Genomic DNA, 24,437 nt, shown 5'->3' on the forward strand with positions numbered 1-24,437 from the left:
GATTCAGGACAAATAAAAGGAAGTACTTCTTCACACAGCGCATAGTTAAACTATGGAATTTGCTACCACACGATGTAGTGATGGCCACCAGTTTGGATGGCTTTAAAAGAGGGCTGGATAAATTCCTGGAGGAGAAGGCTATCAGTGGCTACTAGTCTTGATGGCAATGTTCTACCTCCAGTATCAGAGGTAGTAAAGTCTATATATACCAGTTGCTGGGGAACATGGACGGGAGGGTGCTGTTACACCATGCCCTGCTTGTGGTTGGCCACTGTGTGAACAGAGTGCTGGACCAGATGGACCCTTGGTCTGATCCGGCAGGGCACTTCTTACGTTTTTATGTTCTTATGTCTCAGTGAGCTCCAAATGGCAGCTACCCTCCTCCTGGCATTATTTTATCTAGGTATAATTCAATGCTTTCTGCCAAATATAATGTTCTTTTTCAAAGCAAGATAACACTGGGGGTTCTGTTTCTTAAGTGGTTTCAAGGAGGTCTGTATGCCTGCCAAATTAAATGCAGCCTTACTGGTTATGTGTGGTGGTTTGGCAGGGATTTGACCCTGAGCCCATTCGGCAGTGCTGGACAGGCAAAAACAGGAGATCCTTCGAACCCCTCATGAGACACCATTTATAGCTAGAGTGTGTTGTGTTGGCCAGAATTGCACCATTATGTTACAGCCCTACATCTAATAACACTACATTTAATACTTCAATCCCAAACATATTTATCTAGATGTCCTGGAATTTACTTCTAAGCAAATGTGCTAAAAGCCATGGCCTAAATTGCAGACAGGGTTTAAGAAGAATCCGGGATTGTATAAAAAGTGTAGTAAAGAAAATGTATTATCCTAGCCATTTTCCTCTTAAGCCACTAGGAGGCTGCAGAAATCCAGCTGTTCTGGATTTGGAATAACAACAAATACATATATATGACGTTTTATTATTATTATTATTATTATTATTATTATTATTATTATTATTTATTTGATTTGTTTATTTTTTTGGTAATGCTTTCATTTCCCTCAATACTCACTGCAATACGTTACGAAGGAGCCTGGGTTTCCAATAAGAAACCATTTAAGACATATCTTTCTAAGCAAATGTTGCGAGTATCATATGCCCATTCAAGAATTGTTAGTATGTTTCTGGAAACCCAGACCTTAATTATGTGCTCTTATTAAGCATCCTTGACGATGGGCTTCCACCATGCACCCTGGCCTAATGATTTGCCCTTGCAGCAACCAGGCTGAACTGGCTTCATTCAGCCAGGGTTTGACTCAGATTGGGGCTTGCACCTCACCTCTCCTGCTGCCTGACAGTTCCCCACTTCTCCCCCTCTCCCAGTGCCCCACCTTGGGGAATGGAGGGGAGAGCAGGCAGGACAGAGCTCTCATTAAGACAGAGCAGGGAGGCATGAGATCTCTCCTTGGTGACAAAGGATGTTCAGAACATCCCCCCACACACACACACACTGTGGGCCATGTTGCTTGACTACAGGCTCCTCATGTCCCAACAGGAAATGATTCTCCATGCATCATTTGGAGCCAATGAGAGCCCTCTGGTAATGGTAGCTCTCTGCTGTTTGCTATCTGTTCTCCATTCCCCAAGTCTCTTTTGGCTTGGAGAAGGGGAAGTGGGGTAGCCTGAAAGAGGAAGCAGTGGCAAAATTGGGATTTTCAGAGGTTTGTATCAAACACTCAGAAAACTATTTGAGTCATTGAAATAAAGGCTCAGCAATCCCAAATTATTATTGGAGCCAGAAAGGGTGGTGGTGGTGGTGAGCAGCATCCCTAAGGTGCTTTTTTTTCTTACATAGCAAACTTTAGGTTCAGGATGCTAGCCAGTATGCACTAAATAGGATCATAAGCCCATTAAGATGCTAGTAATTGAATTCTTTAGCTACCACAAATGCATTCCAAACGATTATAATCAGCAATACAAAGGCATTCGCTAAAGTGTGACTTTGAGCTAAAATAGTGGTTCGCTTTTGTCCTACAGGGTGGTCCTGGTGGTTCAGGTGCCAAAGGTGATGGTGGAGATCCAGGTCCTCAGGTAAGACTACATTGCATGACAGCCCTCCATCACTGCCACCAAGAACAACCACATACACACAGTGTAGATTTGTGATGGCATGTAAATGCCCTAATCGACAGAGTGGCTTTGCACACACATACACCACCTTATATACTTAGCTTCCTGAATACTACCAGTGCCTGTTGTCACAATTCTTATTATCATTCCTTGTTCAAAGCACCAGCTAGCTATCTAAGTTTGTGTGAGGTCCAATTTGAAATCAATCTGTAGGTGACAGATTCCCCCAAATCAAGGTTTGGTGAGTTTGCTGCCATTTTAAATGCTAAGACATTAATAGTGCAATCCTAGACATCTCTACTCAACAATATGTCCTATTGAGTTCATTGGGGCTTAATTAAGGGTGAGTGTGTATAGGATTGTAGCTGAGATCATCATTACAATTTGCCTAGATTTTATCATTCATTCTTCCTCCGTGGTTGTCCTGAGTGCCACAATTGTGTGCCATTGCCAATGACACGCGGCTTCTTCCATGACTGGGCTGAGGTTCCTTCAGTAGCAGATGGATTACAGTGCCACAGCAATTGATCCTATGATATGCTGCGTTATCATGTCAATTCATATAACCTGATAAGAAGATACTGATAACAAGACACTTACTATGGATTAGGAACAGCAAAGCAGACATTGTATATATTTTAAAACCCACTATACAGGTGTGGCCTTGTTGAAAATCCTGTTTCCCCCCCCCACTTTGTATTGCCTATTTTACAAATTATTTATTCATGATTTTATTTGAAATGGATACAGAATACATTTTTTTGAAGCCCTCTATGGTTTCCTAATTCACATCAAGGGGACTGCATCTCAAAGCCTCAGTTTGAGGGGAATCATAATGAACCAGAATGTCTTCATCCATCTTCAGTGGTTACAGTCAATATATCTTCCTTTGTTTCAGGGTCCTCGAGGTATACAAGGTCCAGCTGGACTGCCTGGAAAATCTGGCAAAAGAGTAAGTCTTGAGTGCCTCGAGAAGACAGCTCACGTTTGGTAAAAGGACACACGTTGAATTCCAGAATGACAGCAAATTTACTTTTTAACACTTTGCATCTGGTATTAAATGGCTTCCTCTTAAAATTTTCTAGGGTCGCCCAGGTGCAGACGGAGCCAGAGGGATGCCAGGGGAACCCGGCTCCAAGGTTAGTAAATATAAGCTTGGAATATACTTCACTGCCGGAGCGTTTCCCAGGTGTGCATTAATTAGGAACTGAGTGTCTTCATCCGGACTGACAAATATGGTTGAACCTGACTGACTTTGCTGGCTGTGTTTGGAATGAATAGTGAATAAACAATTGTATTGAAACATTCAATCAATCAAGTTTATTACGGTCATAGACAAGCAGATATTGAAACATTTAGGTAGCTTTATTCCCAATGTTCTTGTGCTGGCTGTTGCTACACTTTTACATACACTTTTACATGGGAAAAGTGCTGTGGTCAGCAGACTTTTTCAAATGGGGAAAAATTGTGGAGAAAAAAAGTTAGCTGCTTCCACGGTATCTTCTTTTGCCCGTTTAATGCCCAGGGAGCAATGCTACAGCATGACAAACCACCATTCCCATTTGGCATCAGTTTGGAAATGAAGCTGACTGAAGTGCTGGCAGAGTTTGGGGCAGGGGCATTCATTTTTAAAAAACAGAGAAGAAGCTTACTCTTTGCCACCTTGTCTGAAAGGTAACCACCTCCTCTGAGAAATTCTGAGATTTTGTCCTTTACCCCACAAAAGTTTTAGAAAGTGCTGCTCTGCCTTTGCATCATGACTGTGAAAGTGGAGGGTACTTTTGGTAGAGGTTAAAAATATCAAGTTTAGGTTTCAGGTGTGTGGAGCTCCAAGCAACATCCAACATCAGGGCCAATGTATCCATCAAAAGAATACATTTACTGTGGTGCCCGTGAAGTTTATATAGGCTGTTACAAAATGCAACAATGGATTACTAAATTTATTATTTTTCTCCCTGCTAGGGTGACAGAGGTTTTGATGGCCTCCCTGGTCTACCTGGTGAGAAAGGTCACAGGGTAAGAAAAAGTTGCATGTTTTATCGGAAAATCTATTAAAATCACAATGTAGATTCAGTAAAATTGCATCTGAAAATGTTTGCCCAAAGCAATAGCAATATTTTCCACACCTGAGTCATTTTCAGTACAGCCCTGCCCAATGTTTCCTATGTATCAAACTATGGCAGACCTATGCCATGCTTTATTGGCTGCATAGGTCCTTATGATTATGTCACCTGATACAGGAATATGATGCATCACTACATGGTGCCGAGCAAGAAAAATATAGTTAACTCTCAGAGAGAATTAATTCTCAAAGGGAGAGAATTTTCACAATGAGAAGTCACATTATAGTGACTAGAGGCTGAACATCACAGTGCATTGTGGGAAGTGATGTACTGGATAATGCTCCATGCACAGTCAAAGAAAGTAAGGTTTTGAACAAGCTTCTATCTGGAAAACACTTCTCCTACTCAGCCACAGAGATTTTTTATTGTAAAAAGCAAACATGGTGACTATTTGATAGAATATCAGTAAAAGAGGGGTGGAGGAGTGGACATGACTCAAAGATTGTTTTTAAAAAGTGTGTTGTATTTCATGTGGCATCCTAGAGATTGACCATGCTGTCAGCCCTATGCAGGTGCTAAACATGTAACAAAGGAAGCTTTTTGCAGTACTTCCATGTGTGTTCATGGGGAACCATTAAAATAAAATAAAATAAAAATGGAATAGTAAAATGTGTGTGTGTGTGCGTGTTTTGAAGAAAAAAATCAATGATGTATGTGGACAGCAGAGGGCACTGTCCATTAAGCACTAATTGTGCATACTTCATGTACTATTCTATGGGCCTGTTCAGAAGACACCTTAAACCATGGCTTTAACCACAGTGAAAGGCTTTTCACTGTGGTTAAAGCCATGGTTTAAGGTGTCTTCTGAACAGGGCCTATGGCTGAGTAAACATTTCCAAATTGACACAGAGCCAAAGAATCTCTGTCTTTGTCTAATCTGGTGTGGTTCATTTTTATTTTTAATTTTTTACCTTTAGGTGTGTGATGAAAGCAAGTGATATTTTTGCTCTTTCTCAGGAAGAAAGAGCAAAAATTCTCCTGCACAAATATGCAACCATTGACCCTAATAATACTTTGCACTATGGCCTCTACTGCATTCCTGTAGACTCATGATACCCTTATTTTTAAACTAGAGCCTTCCAAATGCAAAAACCATAGCAGTCATAATTTCATGAAAAACAAAAAGTTTCCTGTTCAATTCTAAATTCAAGGCCCATGCATGAAATAGCATTTGGCAGAAAAGTTAGGTTTGAACCTATGTATGTGATAAAATATTGTATGGCTGGGAAGAAGGAACTCATTGCCTTTGTACAGTAATCCATATTTTCTTAGCAAGGGAACATATGAAATCATCCATAAATACAATCACACACATTCTAAATAAAAAGAAGAGAACCCTCTCCCCACTAAAGAGCAGGGTGGTGCTGTCAGCTAATCTCTCATAGGAGAGATGTGGGAGTACAGGTGACTAGGATCTTCCTTCCTTCCTCTCTTTTGCACATGCACTCTCTCAGACTTACACTTGCACACACACACACACACACACACACCCCACAGGTAATTGGCACTGCTGGCAGTGGCCCAATCAGTTCAGCACCACAATCAAGCAAGGGACACTAGATGCATTCCTGGCTTCTGAATACAATTGGCTCCTCCACATGCACTTATTATTTCATTTCATTTCTATACCACTCCGTAGCCAAGGTTTTCTGGGCAGCTTACAACAATTCATAAAAACAGACAGCAACATACAGAAATACAATATAAAAAAAACTATCCTACAATATTTAACACAACAAATAAAACAATATAAACAGCTAAACACAATTTTAAATAAACCTAAGATACAGTTTGAAAATCAGAGCAAACATGTTTAAGACAATCTTAAAGATTAGAACATCCTACTGAATCAGCCCTATATTCAAGCGTGTGCTGCTGTTTGTAATTATCACAAGGCTAGTATTTTCTCAGAAACCTTGAGATATGTTTGGGTAATCAGAGATTTCAATGATCACATGATAGCCCAGCCATTTGCAACTAGCCAATTGCACATTGCGATTCTACATTGCAACTCTTCATTTTTATAGCGTGTGGCCAGTTCCACACACTGGGGAAAAAGATCACCCTTATGCTGAGCTGATTGCTAGGCAAGCACGTTTTCTAATTGTCATATTTTGGGCACAATATTTAATGGCAAAAGAACTTCAGGTTATGTCATAGCTGCCAATAAAATTATCCTATTTGTGTTCGTTTTGAGGTTTCCAACTTGAAGTTCTTAAAAACAACAACCCAACTTCTCTTCTGATTTCACAGCCACAGTCACTGCATTAATGGTTATTAGTCTACTATAAGGAAGCAAAGCAAGTAGCTGAAGAGCTACAGGAAATTTCTACGGGTGGGTCTTCTTACCAAATAATTCACAGTGCAAACCTATGGATGTCTTCTCAGAAATAAATTCCGTTTAATTGAATGGGACTTACTTCCAGATAAGTGTGCATACGATTGCAGCCTAAGGCAGTAATCCTATAGTCACTTGCCCTGATGTAAGCCTTATTGAACTCAATGGGTTTTACTTTTGAATAGACATGTATGCGATTGTACTGCTAGACAAGAACAATTCAAATAAGCAGGGATGGTATAATTTGTACAAATTTGGCTGTAATTTGTGCAAATTCGATCGCAATTTTGCAAATTGCAGAAACCCCACACCCCACCCCACCCCACACAAAAGTCCAAGAAGTGCCCAGAGTTCAGGAAGCAGTGAGTCATACAAAGTTTATTTATTTATTTATTTATTACATTTTTATACCGCCCAATAGCCAAAGCTCTCTGGGCGGTTCACAAAAATTAAAACCATAATAAACAACCAACAGGTTAAAAGCACAAATACAAAATACAGTATAAAAAGCACAACCAGGATAAAACCACGCAGCAAAATTGAAATAAGATTAAAATACAGAGTTAGAACAGTAAAATTTAAATTTAAGTTAAGTGTTAAAATACTGAGAGAATAAAAAGGTCTTCAGCTGGCGACGAAAGGAGTACAGTGTAGGCGCCAGGCGGACCTTTCTGGGAAACTGTGTCATAACATGCTGCAGAACTGGTTTGTTTGGAACTAGCCATAGTTAGGGATGGACAAATCAAGCTATTTCCAGTCAATGTCAGTTTCTCAGTCATATCCATTCCATTTCATTTTTGCATCGGTCTACAGCACCAAAATAAATTCACATTTATTTTCTGATGCAATTTCCCCTAACACATGCATTTTGTTCACAACTTCCCCTAATACACACATCTGTGTACACATCTTTCCTGAACATATGCATCTTTGTAAACAATTTTTGAGCCAAGAACTGCATCACAAAATTTGTAGAAATGCACAGTCGGAAGGATATTAGCATTCCAATTTGCCTATTAGTCTGGGCAGATTGAAATAGGTTGGCTGTCTTAGAAATGAAAGCTAAATGAAATTCTCTCCCATTCCTAAAGATTAACCATAGTTTGCTTGGCTCAGTTGATACAGTAAGCCATGGTTAATCAAAAATGGAAGGGAAAGCTTCCATACTCCTTGTTGGGCTGCATCAGGAAAGGGGGAGTACATGACTCTGAGGCTCACTGGCTCATCATTTAGTGTTTCTTATTCTGATTACACTAAATTATGTCTGAACCCAACTGAATCGCAGATGAAGGTGTGTGAACTGCTTCTGCTGAAAAGTGTTGAGTTTGAGATGAAGTTCGGTGATACAGAAAGTTCTATCTGCAATACTAGATCTATGATGGCTCATTCACATAATGCAAACCATCATTTGATATTGCAGCAAACACGTATGTGTAAATCACCCCTCTAGTGTACCCATGGAAATGCTAACCTATATAACCAGCCATATAATTACTCATATTTCTGACAGCAGGGCCAGCAAATATGGGAGCATATGAATTCTGCAGTGTTTTCAATATTGTCCTTTGTTTATTGGAAGTCTAAATAAGCGTTGGCCACAGTCAAGCCCAGAGTTAAGCACACTTCAGCCCACTGATTTCAATAGGCATAAGCATGCCTAAGTCTGTGTTGGACTGTGGCCAACACTTTAAACCCAGCCTTGAATGAAAGTCTCTGTGACACGATATAGACCATAGTGATTTGTATCTATTTAGTGCAGATATGTTATGACATGTGCAGGTTTTTGCTTGGATGCCACTTTTCTATAGTATGTGCATCAGCACAAAATCACAGTAATTCCCAAGTGTGTGATTTTAACATGGTTTCTCTTCTCTCCAGGGAGATCGTGGACCACAAGGACCTCCTGGTGCTACTGGTGAAGATGGAATGAGAGTATGTTATTCATAGGCTCCTCTCTCTCTCTGTCTCTGTCTCTGTCTCTGTCTCTCCCCATATGCATTAAAGCTTAAAGGAAGTGTTTATTGCACACACTAACCCTTTGATTTTGTTTTGATAACAACAGGGAGAAGATGGAGAGGTTGGACCAAGAGGCCTCCCAGGTGAAGCTGTAAGCAAAGCTTTCTTGTTGTTCAGTTCTCTCAGTGTATATTGATTGCTTATGCTGTGTGCTTTAGCAAAGGAAGGTCTCTTTTGTGAATCTATTTGTCCTTGCAAAGGTATGCTACATTTTTTTTGGCAGGGGTTCACATAGTGCCAAGTTGTATTGCAGGAGTGAGTCTTAGGGCATGTCTACACCTATGGGTGTAGAGGGCCGGAGAGGGGGTGATCCTGGACTTACGTACTTCTGGGATCATCGCCCTGTGTCTACACGACCGTGCGACATCCTGGATGGGAGGAGGGATGTCGCGCAGGTTGCAGGCACCATTTTTTAAAAAGGAGGAGCTAGAGAGCACTCGTGCTGCAGCGAAAAATAAGGTTAAAAAATAAAAGCAAAAAAAGGCTTGCTCTCTCCACCCCTGCCCCTGATGGGCATGGAGCTTCTGAAGAGCTCCGTGCCCCATGCCCAGTTCCTGGCTCCCTGCGGTTACTCAGACAATGCCTTGGGACCACCATGATATCAATGAGAATATTAATGTTCCAAGCTTTCAAGTGAGAGTACTCAATAAAGCTTGAACATTTGTGAGCTGGATTGAGGCTAGCATGGGCCCTACTCACAGGGCCTGTGCTTGTCTTAACCCTGTGAGCTGTCTCCTTCCCCTGTCTAAATTTCACAGCAATTTAGGGCATGAGAAGGAAGAGGTGGAGCCTGTGAGAAATCCCCAGGCTCGAGTGGAGTCTCTCTTCCTGCTAGGGGCTGGAACTACTAGTTATACAATACCTGTGGGGAAGGAGGAAGAACTTAGACTGTGCATGCCATTTCTGTCAGGAGAGGGAAATCTTAATAGGGACTTCTCCAGAGCCTCTTAATGAGTTCAAGGTGGAACTGGGATCAGTTCCAGAAAAAATGAGTGGCTTTGCCAAACTGTTCTCAGAATGGCCTCTGTGCTGTTTTAACACAGGCATCCCTTGATCCCATTGACTTTCAATGGAAGCTGCATGTCTAAGTACCCATTTTGCTTTGAAAGGGCATCTACTAGGGCACTTAAGAACTCTTGTTAAGATATCATTCCTGTGTGGGTAGTGTAACTGGCTACGTGATACAAAAATAAAACTGAGATCGTAGATAAGAAGTGTAAATGAAGTTGACAAGGTCTTCAGCATGCTGTGCATGCACAGCTTGAACAAATGAATGAAAGCCAGAGCTGATGATGGTGTTGCAGTCCTGGTTGACCTATGGAATGTGGAGATGACCCAGGTAGTTGATGCAGTTGCTCCTAAATGCCCCCTACTTGAGCATAGAGTGAAGGCTCCTTGGTTTTCTGAGGAGCTCAGCACAATGAAGTATTTTGACAGGTAACTAGATTGATGGTGGAGAAAGACTCAGGACAAATCTACTCAAAGATCGGTTAGAGCCCATTTTACGGCCTACTCTGTGGCAGTGAGGGCAGCAAAAAAGTTCTTCTTCTCTGCCTTCATTGTGTCAGCACAGTGCTAACTTAGCAGAGTTGTTTCAGTGGATAAGAGGTTATTAAATTCTAGAATCCAGGACAGTGAGGAAGAGCTCCTGGAAATCCACTGTGACAAATCGTTTGTGTCTACTCCGATTTGGGTTCCACTTTGAGAACAGACTATCGTGAGATAATAGAGGCAACTGCTTGTCCAGTTTTGATGGACGAGTTTCATTTTGTTCAATCTGAAAATGTGGACAAGTTGCTTGGAGGAGTGGTGCCCAACTGCTGGTTTGCTAGATCCATGCCCATCGTGGCTAATAAGAGTTGCCAGAAAAGGGCTGGTGGAGATTGTAAATACTTCTCTAAAAGAGGAACGTATTCTCTTTCCTCTAAAAGCAATGGATGCAACTGCAAGCCGTTTCTTTTTAACACCTTCTTTGGATTCCACCACCTTAGATAACTATTGGCTAGTTTCCAATCTTTTATAAGTAAGGTCTTTATAAGTAAGGTCTTTAAGTGGTGGCAATGCAATTCCTGACATTCTTGGATTAACGTGATTATTCAGATCTTTTCCAATATGTGTTCAAGCCTGGTTTTATGGTCACCTTGGTGGATAACCTATTCTGGGAAACAGTCAGAGGGAATGCACCCCATTGGATCTACTGGACTTCTCATTGGCATTTGATACCTTTGACAATGTTATTCTTCTGGAGTCTTTGGCTGATCTGGGATTCAGGACCACTGTTTTGAGGTGGTTATGTTCCTCTTTGGCTGAATGCTCACAAGAGGTGGTCCCAGGGGTTTATGTCCCATATGCTTTTCAACATCTACAGTACATGAAGCTGCTGGGGAAGGTCATCCAGGGTTTGGGGTTTGGGGTTCATTGGGTCATCAGGTCATTTGGTGTTTTTTTCAGCCGATATCAAGGAAGCTGTGGAAGTGCAGAGCCACTGTCTATAGGCAATATGGGATTGGATGTAGGTGAACAAATTGAGGTTTAATCCAAACTAGATAGAGGTTCTGTTGGTCAGCAGAGAACACAGGGTTCCTGATGCAGCTTGTTCTGGATGTGGTTTCACTCCAGGTTCACCATGCTCACAGCATGGGGGTGCTGTGGCCAGGAGTGCCTTTGCTCAGCTTTGGCTGGTGCACCACCTGTGCACCTTCCTGGAGAGGGTGGATCTGGCCACAGTGACTCATACCTTAATCACCTCTCATTTACTGTCCTTTAATGAGCTGTATGTAGGCGCTGAAAATGACAACTAGTGCAAAAGTTGGCAGCCAGATTGTTATCTGGCATGTGCTCTACAGATGATTGGCCAGGATATCTGAAAGATTGCTTCCTCCCATATGAACTTGCCCAAAATTTGAAATCCTCTTCAGTGGTCCTGTTGAATGTCCTACCATCAAGAGAAGTTAAGCTTCTGGATACACAAGACAGGGCCTTTTCTATAGCAGCCCCCAATTTTTAAACTTTCCATCTATGGAGGTCGGATTGTATCTATCCTTATAGAGATTTAGATGGGCATAAAAACTGCAGTTTTGACAGGCCTGTGATAGATTTTAATCTCTCTCTCTCTCGTTTGTATAAAAGAATGGTCCGTTGTGCTTCTATTGGTTTATTTCGATTTGGATTCTTTTGTTGTTGTCTTGTGGCTTTAAATTGTACACCTCCTGCAGTGCCCTGGTTAAAGGCAGAACAGTGTTCTATAAATGTGTTTAACAAACAAACAAACAAGCAAGCATCCTGCAGGAGACTTTGGCATAACTGTGCCATTTGCACTTTCACCCATCAGGGTGAAGGCAACAGTGAGGGAATGAGACCAAATCTTACCTGCAGTTGAGCAGAATGGTGCTTTCCCATTCCAGATACTGTCTTTCCATTGTAGAAGACAAGAAGGAGGAGAGGGCTCGACTCTTTTTTGGCTTGGGAATTGGTGGGATAAGACTATAGAGCTGCTTAATGCTTTCCTGCTGCCCTCCATCAACCATACCATCTTCCCAGGTCCTTTGTGAACTAAAGGCCTAATCCAAGTGATATTTTTTTCACAGGGTCAGCGGGGATTACTGGGCCCAAGAGGAACTCCTGGCCCACCAGGACAGCCTGTATGTATTTCTTAAAGAAATGCAGTAGTTTCTGTTTTTAATTTCCCCACAAGTATGCCTGGGACCAGTTTTAATTTTGCTTTGTTCTTCAATGTAGGGAATCTCAGGTGTTGATGGCCCACAGGGACCAAAAGGAAACTTGGTAAGTTGATCTCTTTTTGCAGGGGGGAAGAGAAATTTTCAAAAAGGACTTGAGAATGAATAACAAATTGCCCCTTATTCTCACATGAGTATCTTTGGTATTTTAAACCTAATGGTGTCACCCTCAGATGCAGCAGGATAAAGACTGCATTTTATCCTCTCTATGAGGCATTGGTGGATCTCTCTCTCTCTCTCTCTCTCTCTCTCTCTCTCTCTGTCTGTGGCACTAGTGAGGACACAGGAATATTGGCCCGTCATGGATACTGTTTCAAGTTGTCATCAGGGGTCAAATACTATTGAGAGCACGTTAGGTAAAATAAGTAGAACTCTTAGAAGTGGTGTTAGTAGTGTTGTAGTGACACCAAAGGGTGTGTAAATGTGTTTGCCCCAAATGAATGTGCTTTCTGTGTATTTCTTATGCAACAGGGCCCTCAAGGGGAACCAGGACCTCCTGGCCAACAAGGAATCCCAGGTCCACAAGTAAGTGCTCAGCAACCCATGTTCCATGGCCTTTCCATTTAAGAAAAGAGGTATAGAGCAAGAAGGGTGTTGGTGTACACTTTCCCCTTTCAGTGAGACTATTCTTGCTTCTAGGTATTCACGAACCATTCTGAAAATATTCCCCCTGCAAGGGGGAGAAATTTTTTTAAATCAAGTTTGAACAGAAAACCTCTCACTGCCCCCTCCCCCTCGCTTCCACACATACACTTTCTCCTCCTTTGGAGGGAAAAAAAAGACTCATTCCAATCTCCCTGCATGCCAACAAGAACAGCCACACCTGTAGGAGGGTTCTGTATTGGATCATATTACTGACTCACTGCCAGCAGTAGCCAGTGTAAAAAGTTCTCACAAACCTCCTGTTCTCCCTGGTTCTTTTTCTTTAGAGGGGACTTTCTGAAACAATCTTAATGAGGCATCTAAATCAGGAAAACATGCCTATTGTTGTATTTGATTTCTTACAGCCTGGGTTCTTTTTAACAGGGGCTTCCGGGTCCACAAGGCCCAATTGGAGTTCCTGGTGAAAAAGTAAGTAGCATTCCGTTGCTGAGTAACCAGTGGACAGAGTAAAAAAATCTCTCTCTCCCTGTGTGTGTGTGTGTGTGTGTGTGTGTGTGTGTGTGTGTGTGTGTGTACGTGTATGGTTACAAAACACACCTTAAAAACCTAAAATAGATTTCAACTAACACACAATTGCAAGCTGTCTTCCACTAAGGCCTCACAACTCATTTATAAATAATCAGTATGGTGAAAGGCTCAAGCACAGTGGTAGAACTTGTGCTTTGCATGCAAAAGGTCCTAGGTTCAATCCCCAGTATCTCCAGGTTGCTTGAAACCACTGCCATTCAAAATCAACAACAATACTGAGCTAGATGGACCAATCATATGCCTATGACTTGCTCTAAGTCACTGTCTTAAGTTTCTGTGATAATTTCACAACTTCTCCTCCTCCTCCTCCTTCTCCTCCTCCTCCTCCTCCTCCTTCTTCACCACTGGAACAAATGTCCCCACATTTGCTCTTCTTTGCATGAACCGCAAATTCATTCATTATGCTTTAACTCCTCCTCCTTCAGAAAGCTCAAAGGTGCTTAGATGGATCTCCTAGTTGTCTCCTGTCTGGGACCAGATCAGGTCAAGACCTACTTAGATCAGGTCAAGACCTACTTAGTTGCAACAGTACAACATCATTGAGTTCTCCTAGACTATTTGCTGGTCCACAATTTATAGAGGAGGACAGGCTTATGAATTATTATTAGCTGAGAGTTCAATGGAACCCACATGCTCACAGGTAGTATACCTGTGAATGTGAGGTGCTGGGGGCAGATAAGAGGGGATGGTTGTCACCATCCTATCTTGCTTGTGAGCTTCCAGAGGTATCTTGTGTGGATGGCTCAGCAGATACACCTGAATAAAGTAATTTGGTCACAGATCCACTGTTCCTCTCAGAATTAATGGGAGAACTGTTGTAGACTGGGGACCTCTGTTTGTGTGGGATACCATATGCTCATAATAATCCACTAGATCAACATAAGTGTGTCCACAGAATTGGTTCATAACATAAGCAGCTATATACACATGGAGTCAGACAACAGAACTACTGATATGATTTTAGTTATATAAGCACAATAATGTGATTTCTCTCCTCACCCTTTTAATTCAATATTTTTTCCACTTCCCTACTTTTGATCATACAGTAATTTTCCTCACAGTGATGTTAATATAATGAGGATTTTTGCTTGTTTCTTGCTCGTTCTTTCTGCAATAATATTTTTATTTCAAATGTCCACGTCACTAGCATATTTTAAATCATATTAGCTCTTCTTCTTCTTCTTCTTCTTCTTCTTCTTCTTCTTCTTCTTCTTCTTCTTCTTCTTCTTCTTCTTCTTCTTCTTCTTCTTCTGCCTCTTTCTGCTTTCTTTCTTCTTCCATAGTTTATATCTTCCAAGTTCTTTAAATAACTGTTACCAGGGTGGGAGCTAAGAAAATTCATTAGAAAAACAACAACAATGCATTTACTTTTGGCCTGCAAAAGTGTTATTCTAGGAAGATTGTAGAACACACAAGAGGTGCTTCCCACGATCCATCATGAGAGTCAGACAGTGCCTTTCAGCTGCCAAGGTCTCAGGGCCTCAGAATGTGTTCTCTCCCATCTTATCTTGAATTCACTGTTTCTTGAAAGATGGCCTTTTCCTACATTTGAAATGCCAGTTACAGTTCTGCATCCTTTGATTGTTACACAGTTTTTAAAAAGACACTTTTCCACCTGCAATCTCTTTGTCTGGATATATCTTTGAATAGGATACCCTATAGCAAAACAGCTATTGAGTGCAATAAGAATTTGACTCCTTAGCATGTTTGAGCACCTGATCTTGTTTTAGCTATTTAGTGTTGTTATAGCCGGGTGCACAACCTTTTTGACTCCAAGGGCTGCATCTGGGGTCTGCTGGAGTGGTGGTGGGGCCACACATACAACTTACATAAAACATATATTTACACCTCTCTCCAGCCGTTTCTACACCTGCCTTTTTTCTAGGGATGATCCCAGGATCTCCCCCGTGCATGCAAATGACACACAGGGGATCCCGGGAGCAGGCAGGGACAATCCCTCCATTTTCCGGGGATAATCTTTAGGTATAGAAAGCCCACCCCCGCCTCTTTCTTTCATGCCCCCACACCAGTTACTCACATCAGGCTCCTGCCCAAGAGCATTTCAGAGGCCTAACATCTATTTTGATCAAACAAAACCAACATTCCACCCCCAAACCTCAGTTCCTACACCATTCAGTCAGCTAGCAATCTTGGTTCCTAGCCCTTTTCTCTCCCGTAATCCACTCTCTTGCTGAAGGATCCTGACATCCCACACTCTGTTACCTAGAACATTTGCAGGGGGGTGGGGAACAAACAAAGAAATAAAAGAAATAATTCCGTAGGAATGCATTCTGTGGCTATAAAAGTCCCCTTTCTAGAGTGTCCTAGGAAGTAGACAGGAGCTTTCAGGCACTGCTTTCCACTACTGCTTTAAAGTGCTTTATAACAGTTTTGACAACTGTATATGGAGTATGTCCTGGGCCCCAACAGTTGTCAAAAGCGCTTTAAAGCAGTAGTGTAGATCCTGCCTTGGATGCTCCAGGGATGCGCTAGGAATAATGCCTCTATGGCAGGAAACCTAGAACATATTCCTAGCATGTTCCCCCCACTCTCTTTTCCCTGCTTTTTGTCTGGGTCTGGGTGCTGCCAGGCAGGGCGTGGGAAGCTGCCTGTGGGCCACACATTTTGTACCCCTGCTTTACAGCCATGACATGATTTCCCTCATGTCTTCTCCTTCTCCTCTCCCCTCAGTGCCCCACAACTGCCAAAGAAGTGGAATGAGGTCAGCAAAAATGTGTAAGATCATCACATCACTCAATTTACCTCAATAAGCTTCATGTGGGAGCAAGGAGAAGGAGATGAGGAATGCTGTTTTCAGTAGTCATATAGAAGCTAGAATGTAGTTCCATGCTAGCTTTCTCAAAATGATCATGCCAGTGGGAACAGTGTGGTTTTTCTAATTATTGCATGAGGTAAAACTTGTGATGATAATAGGCAGAATCTGAGGTACTGGTAGGAAGATACTTTCTGTCATCCAGCATATATCACTTCCTCTGGTCTGATAATTAGATACTTGTTTTAATGTGGTTTTCTGGTTTTCTTTATAACTTATGTGACTCACATTTCAGTGAGAGTATTTTGTAATACGAATTTGTTTGGAGGGAGAGCTTCTTATTCCCAGGAGACCTGAAAACCGACACTGCTTTTCTGTTGTTTTTGATTTTTTTGATTTTTCTGTTACTATTTGACTCACAGTAGAGGTGTGACATTTGGAGACTACAGTCCTTTCTAGGCATATACTTACCTCAGTCATTCATATCTACATTAATTCATGTATTCATTCATTTTAATTTCAAGAACTGCTGTCTCCAGTCTCCTGAGGGGATTTTTATTAGAATGCATGGCTATATGGGAGAATATTTGATATCCAGAAGTTGCATTCTGTCTTGTGATAATTACAAATGCCCCTCAGAATAAGGTTTCTTTTATATGTTGAAGGGCAAATCAAGCCAGTAGACACTAGGCAGGCAGCCCTGAGCTCTGTAGCTCATTGTGTTAAAATTAAACTGGACGTTTGGATAGAACAGTTCTCTTTCACGTCTTTTTTCTGTGTTAGAACACATCCTGACAGGGTCTTTACATTGGAGATCAGGTGTGCTTCTAAAAGCATTTAGAAATTTTCGGCAGTTAAATTGTGTAAGTGTGGGGTGTTGAATTGGCACCAGACTCCTGTCACTCTCACATCAATGTCACATCATGTAGAACATGGCTGATTTTCCTTGGCCAACACAGGAGTGTTCCATGGGAAATGTCTCAAGTGCCTTGACCTGGGGCATTTCCTATGCTCTTAACTACATACTACAATGTCAGCCTGGGAGGAAAATGAGCACAATAACTTCTTTCTCTTTGATTCTCTGTCATTTTATTGAATGCATTGCTAAGTACACATTATCATTGGTTAGCACTATGATGGAGCATTAGGATCATGTTTTCTTAGCTTCCTAAATATCTCCCTGAATTTTTCCACTTGTAAAGAATAACATGTTTATCAGATGTACCTCACAGTTTCTCATACATATAATGAGCCCTTCTGGACTAAAGGCCTATCTATTCCAGCATTCTTCTCCCACAGTGGCCAAACAGATACCTATGAGATCCCCTCAAGCAGGACAGGAGCATAATAGCACTCTCCCACTTATATGCTTCCTGTAGCTATTTGCTACTGCTTTGGCATCATTTAGCCAAATGGCATCCTTTGAGCGAGCCAAGCCAATCAGGAATCAGCTGATAGATGTGGTAATGTCATAGCACTACCTAGCTAATCAGATTTCATAATGTGCTGACATCACTGAGAAAAACTAAGGCCATAGCTAGATGGGGCGATATCCCAGGGCCATCCCTGGGATCATCCCTGCGTGTTCACATGATGCACAGAGGATCCCAGGATCAGGGAGGGATGATCCCTCCCTTGCCCTGGGATCTCACCCTGCCCTTTGAGCCTGCTTTTTCCGCAGTCTCGGGCTGGTCTCAAGACCGTGGAACGCGTCTGCGGGTGTTGCGGTTTGTCCTGGCTCCTCGTGATTACTCACAAGGAGCCAGAACCCACGCATGGTGCGCAGAGCTCCTCAGGAGCTCTGTGCCCATTGGGGGTGGGGGGAGCAGGGAATTATTATTTTTTTAAAAAAAAGACTTACCTTCTGTGCACGAGTGCTTGTGCACTCCTTCTTCTTTGAAACAAAAATAAATGGTGGCTGCGATGTTGCGCGCCACGTGCAGACCAGTGCGACGATCTCATGATCATAAAATTGCGAGATCATCGCGGTAAAAACCCCTGGTCTAGCTGAGGCCTAAGTCCGTTTAGAGTGAGGGTAAAGCTGATTGTATTTGCACTAACACTCCCTTTGCAGTAATTCCCCACAAAATCACCAAAAGAGGAGGAGCCTTTAGACACTGATGAAGATTTCTACAAACAAACAAATAAACAAACAACCCCCCTCCCTTTTCGGCTAACCCATTTACTATATAATACCTTCCCACAAATTAAGATCTTCAGTGTGTGTATGTGTGTGTGTGTGCTTGTCTTTGTGTGTGTGTGCAGAACAGGGCTTTGTGTTGTTGTTGTGGAATGTCCTTTTAAAAGAAGTCTCTCTGATTTCCTAATGTATAAGTTTCACAGTTGAATGACTGTTATTTTCTCCAGAATGGCATTTTTCTGAGGCTGTCCAACTTTTGCCTTATGATTCTGTAGATTTTATATGTGTGCTTTTTATGACTAAATGTTAGCTACTTAGATGCAACAAGTTTCATTTGGTAAATATCAAAATTCATGCATGAGTATTGCCGATCCTAGGGAAAAAATGCTGAATGTCCAAGATGTCAGCTGTACATCAGTGAATGCTGATAGTCACCTATATGAGAATAATATCTCCCTGATATCTGTCTAAAAACTAGGGAAATACATATCTGTTTTCAGACATTCACACAAATATGTATGGGATTGTCACCCCCACCCCCATAAGTGAATATTGACATTCACCAAATTTCAGACATTTGCTTAACATATCCATTTTAGATCAGAAGAGTGGGATGCAAATGCTGTATTTAATAAATGGATGTAAATGTAATAAACTATGTTATTACGAGTTAGGACAACTCTACCCATTGTTGTGAACTTGGGCCATCCATGTCCAAATGACAAATTCCTGAGCTTTCAGCTGGATGCCAAGTTAAAAATGAATTTCACTAGGCCTATATGTTGGCGTATTATCTTCTTTCCTTCTTACTGATTGCATTTTCACTTTGTTCATAAGTAATCTTTTGCTTGCAGACATTTGCAGCCTGAGAAGCCTTATCTTTGATTGGTTTCTCAAAAGTGTTTCTTCATCTCTCTTCAGGGACCTCAGGGCAAACCTGGCCTTGGTGGACTTCCTGGAGCTGATGGCCCTCCTGTAAGTAATATCTCATATATATCCATATTTTACATTTATTTTAAGAAAAAAAAATCACTTTGCAGCTCTGTGCTTGTGAATTTCAACAAAGAAATTGCATCACTGATAGCTAGGAGCAGAACATGTAAAGCATATCCAGTTTCATTATTTGAACTTGATCCATGCTCTTCATCTAGGGCTTTAAATTTCAAAAGGCGACACTGAAATGGCAGATGAGAAATTGCAGTGACACTGAAGTAAAAAAGCATTTAGATGTCTAACGCGTTTGGTCTAGTACAGAGTTAAAGAACTGGAAATGAACATGATGGAAATGTTAGGAGAGAGTGATCTTTTCAGTTAAATGTGAATCTTTGCTTTGTTGGAAGAAGTGTTCATTTTATTCCTTGCAAGGATGGTATGGGGTGGGAAGGGTGGAGTTGAACATTTATGTCCCTGGTGCTAATAATTGCTCTTATGTTCCAATCCAAAGCTAAGGAATAACTGGTCAGAGCAGAATTTGCACTGGATATGAGGGGGGGGCAGTCGTGCCACTGTAGCGCAGAAAATGATTGATTGCCTTTGTACCTTATCATTTCTTCAGGATGCTCTGTGCCTGCTCCTGAGTGGGGAATGAGTTGGAGAGAATTTGTACTCTGTGACTTAGAAGTATGAATGTTAGATAAATCCGTTTGGGGGTTTGATAAATTTTCCTAGTTTCACCCCCTGGACTTTGTTTCAGTCCCCACTGAGGTGCCGGACTGGATCTGGCCTGTTCACAGCTTTTCTGGGAATTTTGCGTATTTTTTTCTTGGAAGGTTTTGCAATTAGCGTAGATTTCCAAGCAATTTCTGCAAATTGCAGTTAAATTTGCACAAACTGCAGAACCTCCCCCCTCCCATCCTCACCAAAGAAATGTATAAAAATGTTTCTGGAGTTTGGGGAAAATTCTGCAGCTCATCTTGCATATGCAAAGCTAGTTGTACATGCTGTGGAACTCTGTTGAGCCAAAATAAAACTGGATTTCCCAGCATCTCTACTTAGGAGTCTAGAGCACCATAGGGTTCATAGCTCAGTAGTTAAATGCATGATTTGCACATATAAGGTCCCAGATTCATTCTTGGATCTTGTGTGGCTGGACTAGGAAAGATCCCTACCTCAGACCTTGGAGAGCCACTGCCAGTCAGAGTTTATAATACCAGATCAGAAGGACTCATTACAAGGTGGCTTGATATGTTCCTTCATTATGGCAGGCCTACACAATTTATGCCCCCTGTGCTCAATACAACATGCCTCCTAGGTGTTTAGGTTTGTAACATGCTTGATAAGCTCTTCCGTGCTCTACTTTTGCAGTCCCAGGCAGGCAGCAAAAACAGGCCTGTGGGGCCCATTGTGAGCTGCTGCTGGGATGCATGGTGGGTTGCAAGAAATATATGCTCTCTCCATGCTTGAGTAGACATTTGCATGAGTAGCTAAATGTGCAAGTTAGATCCAGTTCATAAGGTTAGACAAGGGAAGAGCAATCAAAATAACAAGGTATAGTAACAAATGCCCGTATTTATTTAGTGTATATCTGCACTGCAGTACAGTATGGCTGTCATTGCTCCCCCCTGGGTATTTTAGTTTGTTGAGTATGTCAAGAATTCTTTGCTATTGATCATTAGCCCCTGGTCAGGGCTATAGTTCCTAGGGCTCCCTGATGAGTAGGAATAACACTGATAGTGCAATCCTATGAATGTCTACTCAGAAATAATCCCCACTGAATTGAATGGGACTTACAGCCAGGTAAGTTTGAATAGGATTGCAGTCTAAGCTTGGAGTGTACCAAGGCCTTTGTTGCTGAGTTGACTCAAGAGGTGATTCAAGAACTGGACCTTGTGCAGGGATATGAAGGACAAGAGAGGTAATGCAAAATATATTCTAGAGAATGAAGTGAATTGAGAAAGCATCCACAGCTATGAGGGACTAACTGCACAATCTTACTCAGAAGGAAGTCCCATTCTATTCCATGTGACTTACTTCCGGGTAAATGTGCATCAGATTTCAGACTAAGTCAAATAATAAAACTAATAATTATTCTGATATTTTGAAGAGGGCTATATGGGCAACAAAACTAAAGATTTATTATGCTCTTCAATGCATGTGGATTTAACCCAACTGGAAAACCCTTCCAGCTATTGATTTCCACATGCTATAAAATATTTCCATTACTGTTTTCTTTCATCTTGTTGTGTCATAACTTTAATGGTGTGCTTAGTGTAATGTTCGGTGACAGATAAAAACAATCAATTCACATCTTCCAGAGAAAATGCATTGAATGGAGAAACTCTGAAGTGCTTTACATGCTCTTGCATTATTTTTATAGCTTGAGTTGAATCTAAAACAAAACGGCAGCTTCCAGAAATGTCTTTTTACTTTGGATAGTAATTCATCATTTCAGAGAAAGTCACTGAAGAGAAGCAATGCTGTCAATGTGATTAGATCAATCTCTTGAGATTTCCGGTAGCCTTTTCAAAATGCTTTAGGGATCTCCATATGAAGTTGGATTATGTAGGTTATTATTTCTAAGTACTGCAGGAATCCAATGTGTTTTTTAGGCTGGAGCTAGATGTTATGGGAGAAACATGGCTGCCACCAACCCCAGCAGTATTGCCTCTCCTCCTCTAGTTTCCACTGCTAACATCTCATACTGGGATACTATATGGTTCCAAAGAAAACTTAGCAGGTGGGAAAGAAAGAGGAGGAAAGGCAGTGCAGCTGATTTTGGCAGATGCATACCCATTTAAAGGGATCATGCCATCCTTAACATGCCCATTCCCATCTGATTTCAGAAGCTAAGCAAGGTCGGGCCTGGCTAGTCCTTGGATGGGAGACTGTCTGGGAATACTGGGTGTTATAGGCCTTAAAAGGGGATTGGACATATTCATAGAGGGTAATTTTATAAAACAGCTATTAACCATGGTAGCTGAATGAACCAGTATGCCGCTGAATAGCAACACAGGACAGCTGTTTCCCTCCTGCCCTACTTGTGAAATTCCAAGAAACATCTAGCTGGTGATTATGGGAAGCATGATGAACCTTTGGTCTGATGATCCAGCTGGACTCTTGTTACACTCACTACAAACTTACGTCAAACCCTATACCACCGTACCTGTCATGGCTTCTTCCAAAACATCCTGGAAAATGTAGCTTGGTGGGTTGCTGAAAATTCTGTCAGAAACCCTCATCCTTCCTCCATAGAACTACAGTTCCTGAGGTCCCCTAGGAAGAGAGAATGGTTATTAAAAGTCAGCAGTGTAAGCCTGCCCTAGTCTTAAATAAAGAAATAAATAGTTTGAGAACCAGATTTCCACATGGTATAATATATTTCCATTATGGTAATCTTCCATCTTGTTGTGTCGTAACTTTAATGGTGTACTTAGTGTAATGATCAGTGACAGATAAAAATAATCATTTCTCAACTTCCAGAGGGGAAAAATGCATTGAATGGGGAAACTCTCAAGTGCTTTACATGCTCTTACATTATTTGTTTAGCTTGAGTTGGGTCTGAGACAAAACAGCAGTTGGATTCAGCAGTATGGAGAAGGGTATGCATTCAACTATATCTGTATAGTGATATATAATTGTTCCCTTCCCTGTGTGTTTTGTAAATAGGGTCACCCAGGCAAAGAAGGCCAGTCTGGAGAAAAAGGTGCCTTGGTATGTTTATGCTTCTTTCTTTTCTTTTCTTTTTTTCTTTTTCGCCAAAAGGATGTGTATAATTCTTGTTATATGTAGTATGGAACATATGGAAGGATGCCTACGAAGTGTTGTTAAATAAAGAGCATGAAAGATGTGCAGAGAATTCAACTTAACTTTTGAGCTAATTTTTCTTCTGCTGAGGAATAATTATAATCCACTACTTTGGATATAGGTGGATGAAATGTGTACAGAAATATGAGCTTCCCCTCCCCTTGGCATCTGCTATCACCACACGGACTTTCTTTAGACAGGGTATCCCTTGGCCCTCTTGCACCTATCTACTGCCTTCTTTGCCCCTTTACCTTGGGCTCTTCCTCCCCCTCTTCCTGTCATTGGTCCATTAGACAGAGTGAGATGACCACCTCACATGCCAGATGCTGGGGGTGGGGCCAGTTTTGGCAGCTTCCTGTTGTCACCCCTGAGCTCTCTGTTGGAAGATTGAAATTGTATGCCACACAACCTGTCTGGGGGCCTGAACTAGTCTGCTGGCTCAGGTGTTGTGGGGGATGCTATCGCATCAGCAATGTTGAAGTAAGATTCACTTACTTTTGTGCATGGATTGAGAAGGGGGTCACCATCTTTTCCTTCCCTTTATGCAGCAAAATGTCTTGGACCAACCTTGTCCCTTCTGTACTACTCAGCTGTAACCCATCCTATGGCCACGGTAGGGGGGCTCTTTCTGAGGTGGAAGTCTGCGAATTTGCTAAACCCAGCCAGTTGCTTTGCGACTTTCTAATGGTACCTGAGCTGCCTGGGCTGGTAAAGTGGTTCAGTAAGGAGATGAACACATTAACTCACCAAAAGGCTGGTGGGATAATCATTTAGAAAGGTGCAAAATCCATATTGGTATTGCAGGATGGATCTACGAGCTGCAGCAATATCATGTTTGTAGATCATTCCTGCAAAATCCATGCAGATCTTGAATGCCAAAGCAAAGCTGTGTTTCCATGGCTTCTCTCCACAGGTACCATTAATAAAGAGGAGGAAAATTACATCAGAATTGGCCCATAGAGTTTGTAGTCCTGTTCCCAGCTGCAGGGGAAGGGCCTTAGCTCAGTGGTAGAGCACATGTTTTGCATGCAAAATCTCCCTGGTTCAATCCCTGGCATGTCCAGGTAGGGCTGAGGAAAATGCTGTCAGAAACCCTGGAGAGCTGCTGCCAGTCAATGTAGCTAGAAAGTACTGAGCTATATAGTCTGGCTCGGTATAGGGCAGCTTCCTTGCCAGATTTAAGCCATGTCTGAAAAATGTTGATCAGGTCTCTTCTTTAAAATTCTCTGGGAAAGGAGGTCATGTGTTTTCTTCAGGCCACTTTTTCTATCTGCCAAGTCATCGT

General features: G+C 41.8%; 1 protein-coding gene across 4 annotated transcripts in view; it reads left to right on the top strand.

The window, feature by feature from the left end:
- COL11A1 (collagen type XI alpha 1 chain) overlaps nucleotides 1-24,437 on the top strand; it is a 301,741-nt gene that overhangs the window by 144,835 nt on the left and 132,469 nt on the right. For all 4 annotated transcript variants that reach the window (XM_063135577.1, XM_063135570.1, XM_063135593.1 and 1 more), the window contains 12 exons: nucleotides 1,999-2,052; nucleotides 2,990-3,043; nucleotides 3,177-3,230; nucleotides 4,054-4,107; nucleotides 8,431-8,484; nucleotides 8,615-8,659; nucleotides 12,156-12,209; nucleotides 12,307-12,351; nucleotides 12,777-12,830; nucleotides 13,332-13,376; nucleotides 19,331-19,384; nucleotides 23,015-23,059. In XM_063135577.1, coding sequence (XP_062991647.1) covers nucleotides 1,999-2,052; nucleotides 2,990-3,043; nucleotides 3,177-3,230; nucleotides 4,054-4,107; nucleotides 8,431-8,484; nucleotides 8,615-8,659; nucleotides 12,156-12,209; nucleotides 12,307-12,351; nucleotides 12,777-12,830; nucleotides 13,332-13,376; nucleotides 19,331-19,384; nucleotides 23,015-23,059 — 612 coding nt within the window. The remainder of the gene's footprint in view (nucleotides 1-1,998; nucleotides 2,053-2,989; nucleotides 3,044-3,176; nucleotides 3,231-4,053; nucleotides 4,108-8,430; nucleotides 8,485-8,614; nucleotides 8,660-12,155; nucleotides 12,210-12,306; nucleotides 12,352-12,776; nucleotides 12,831-13,331; nucleotides 13,377-19,330; nucleotides 19,385-23,014; nucleotides 23,060-24,437) is intronic.

This window comes from Elgaria multicarinata, chromosome 1, assembly GCF_023053635.1.
Source record: "Elgaria multicarinata webbii isolate HBS135686 ecotype San Diego chromosome 1, rElgMul1.1.pri, whole genome shotgun sequence".
Classification (NCBI taxonomy): domain Eukaryota; kingdom Metazoa; phylum Chordata; class Lepidosauria; order Squamata; family Anguidae; genus Elgaria; species Elgaria multicarinata.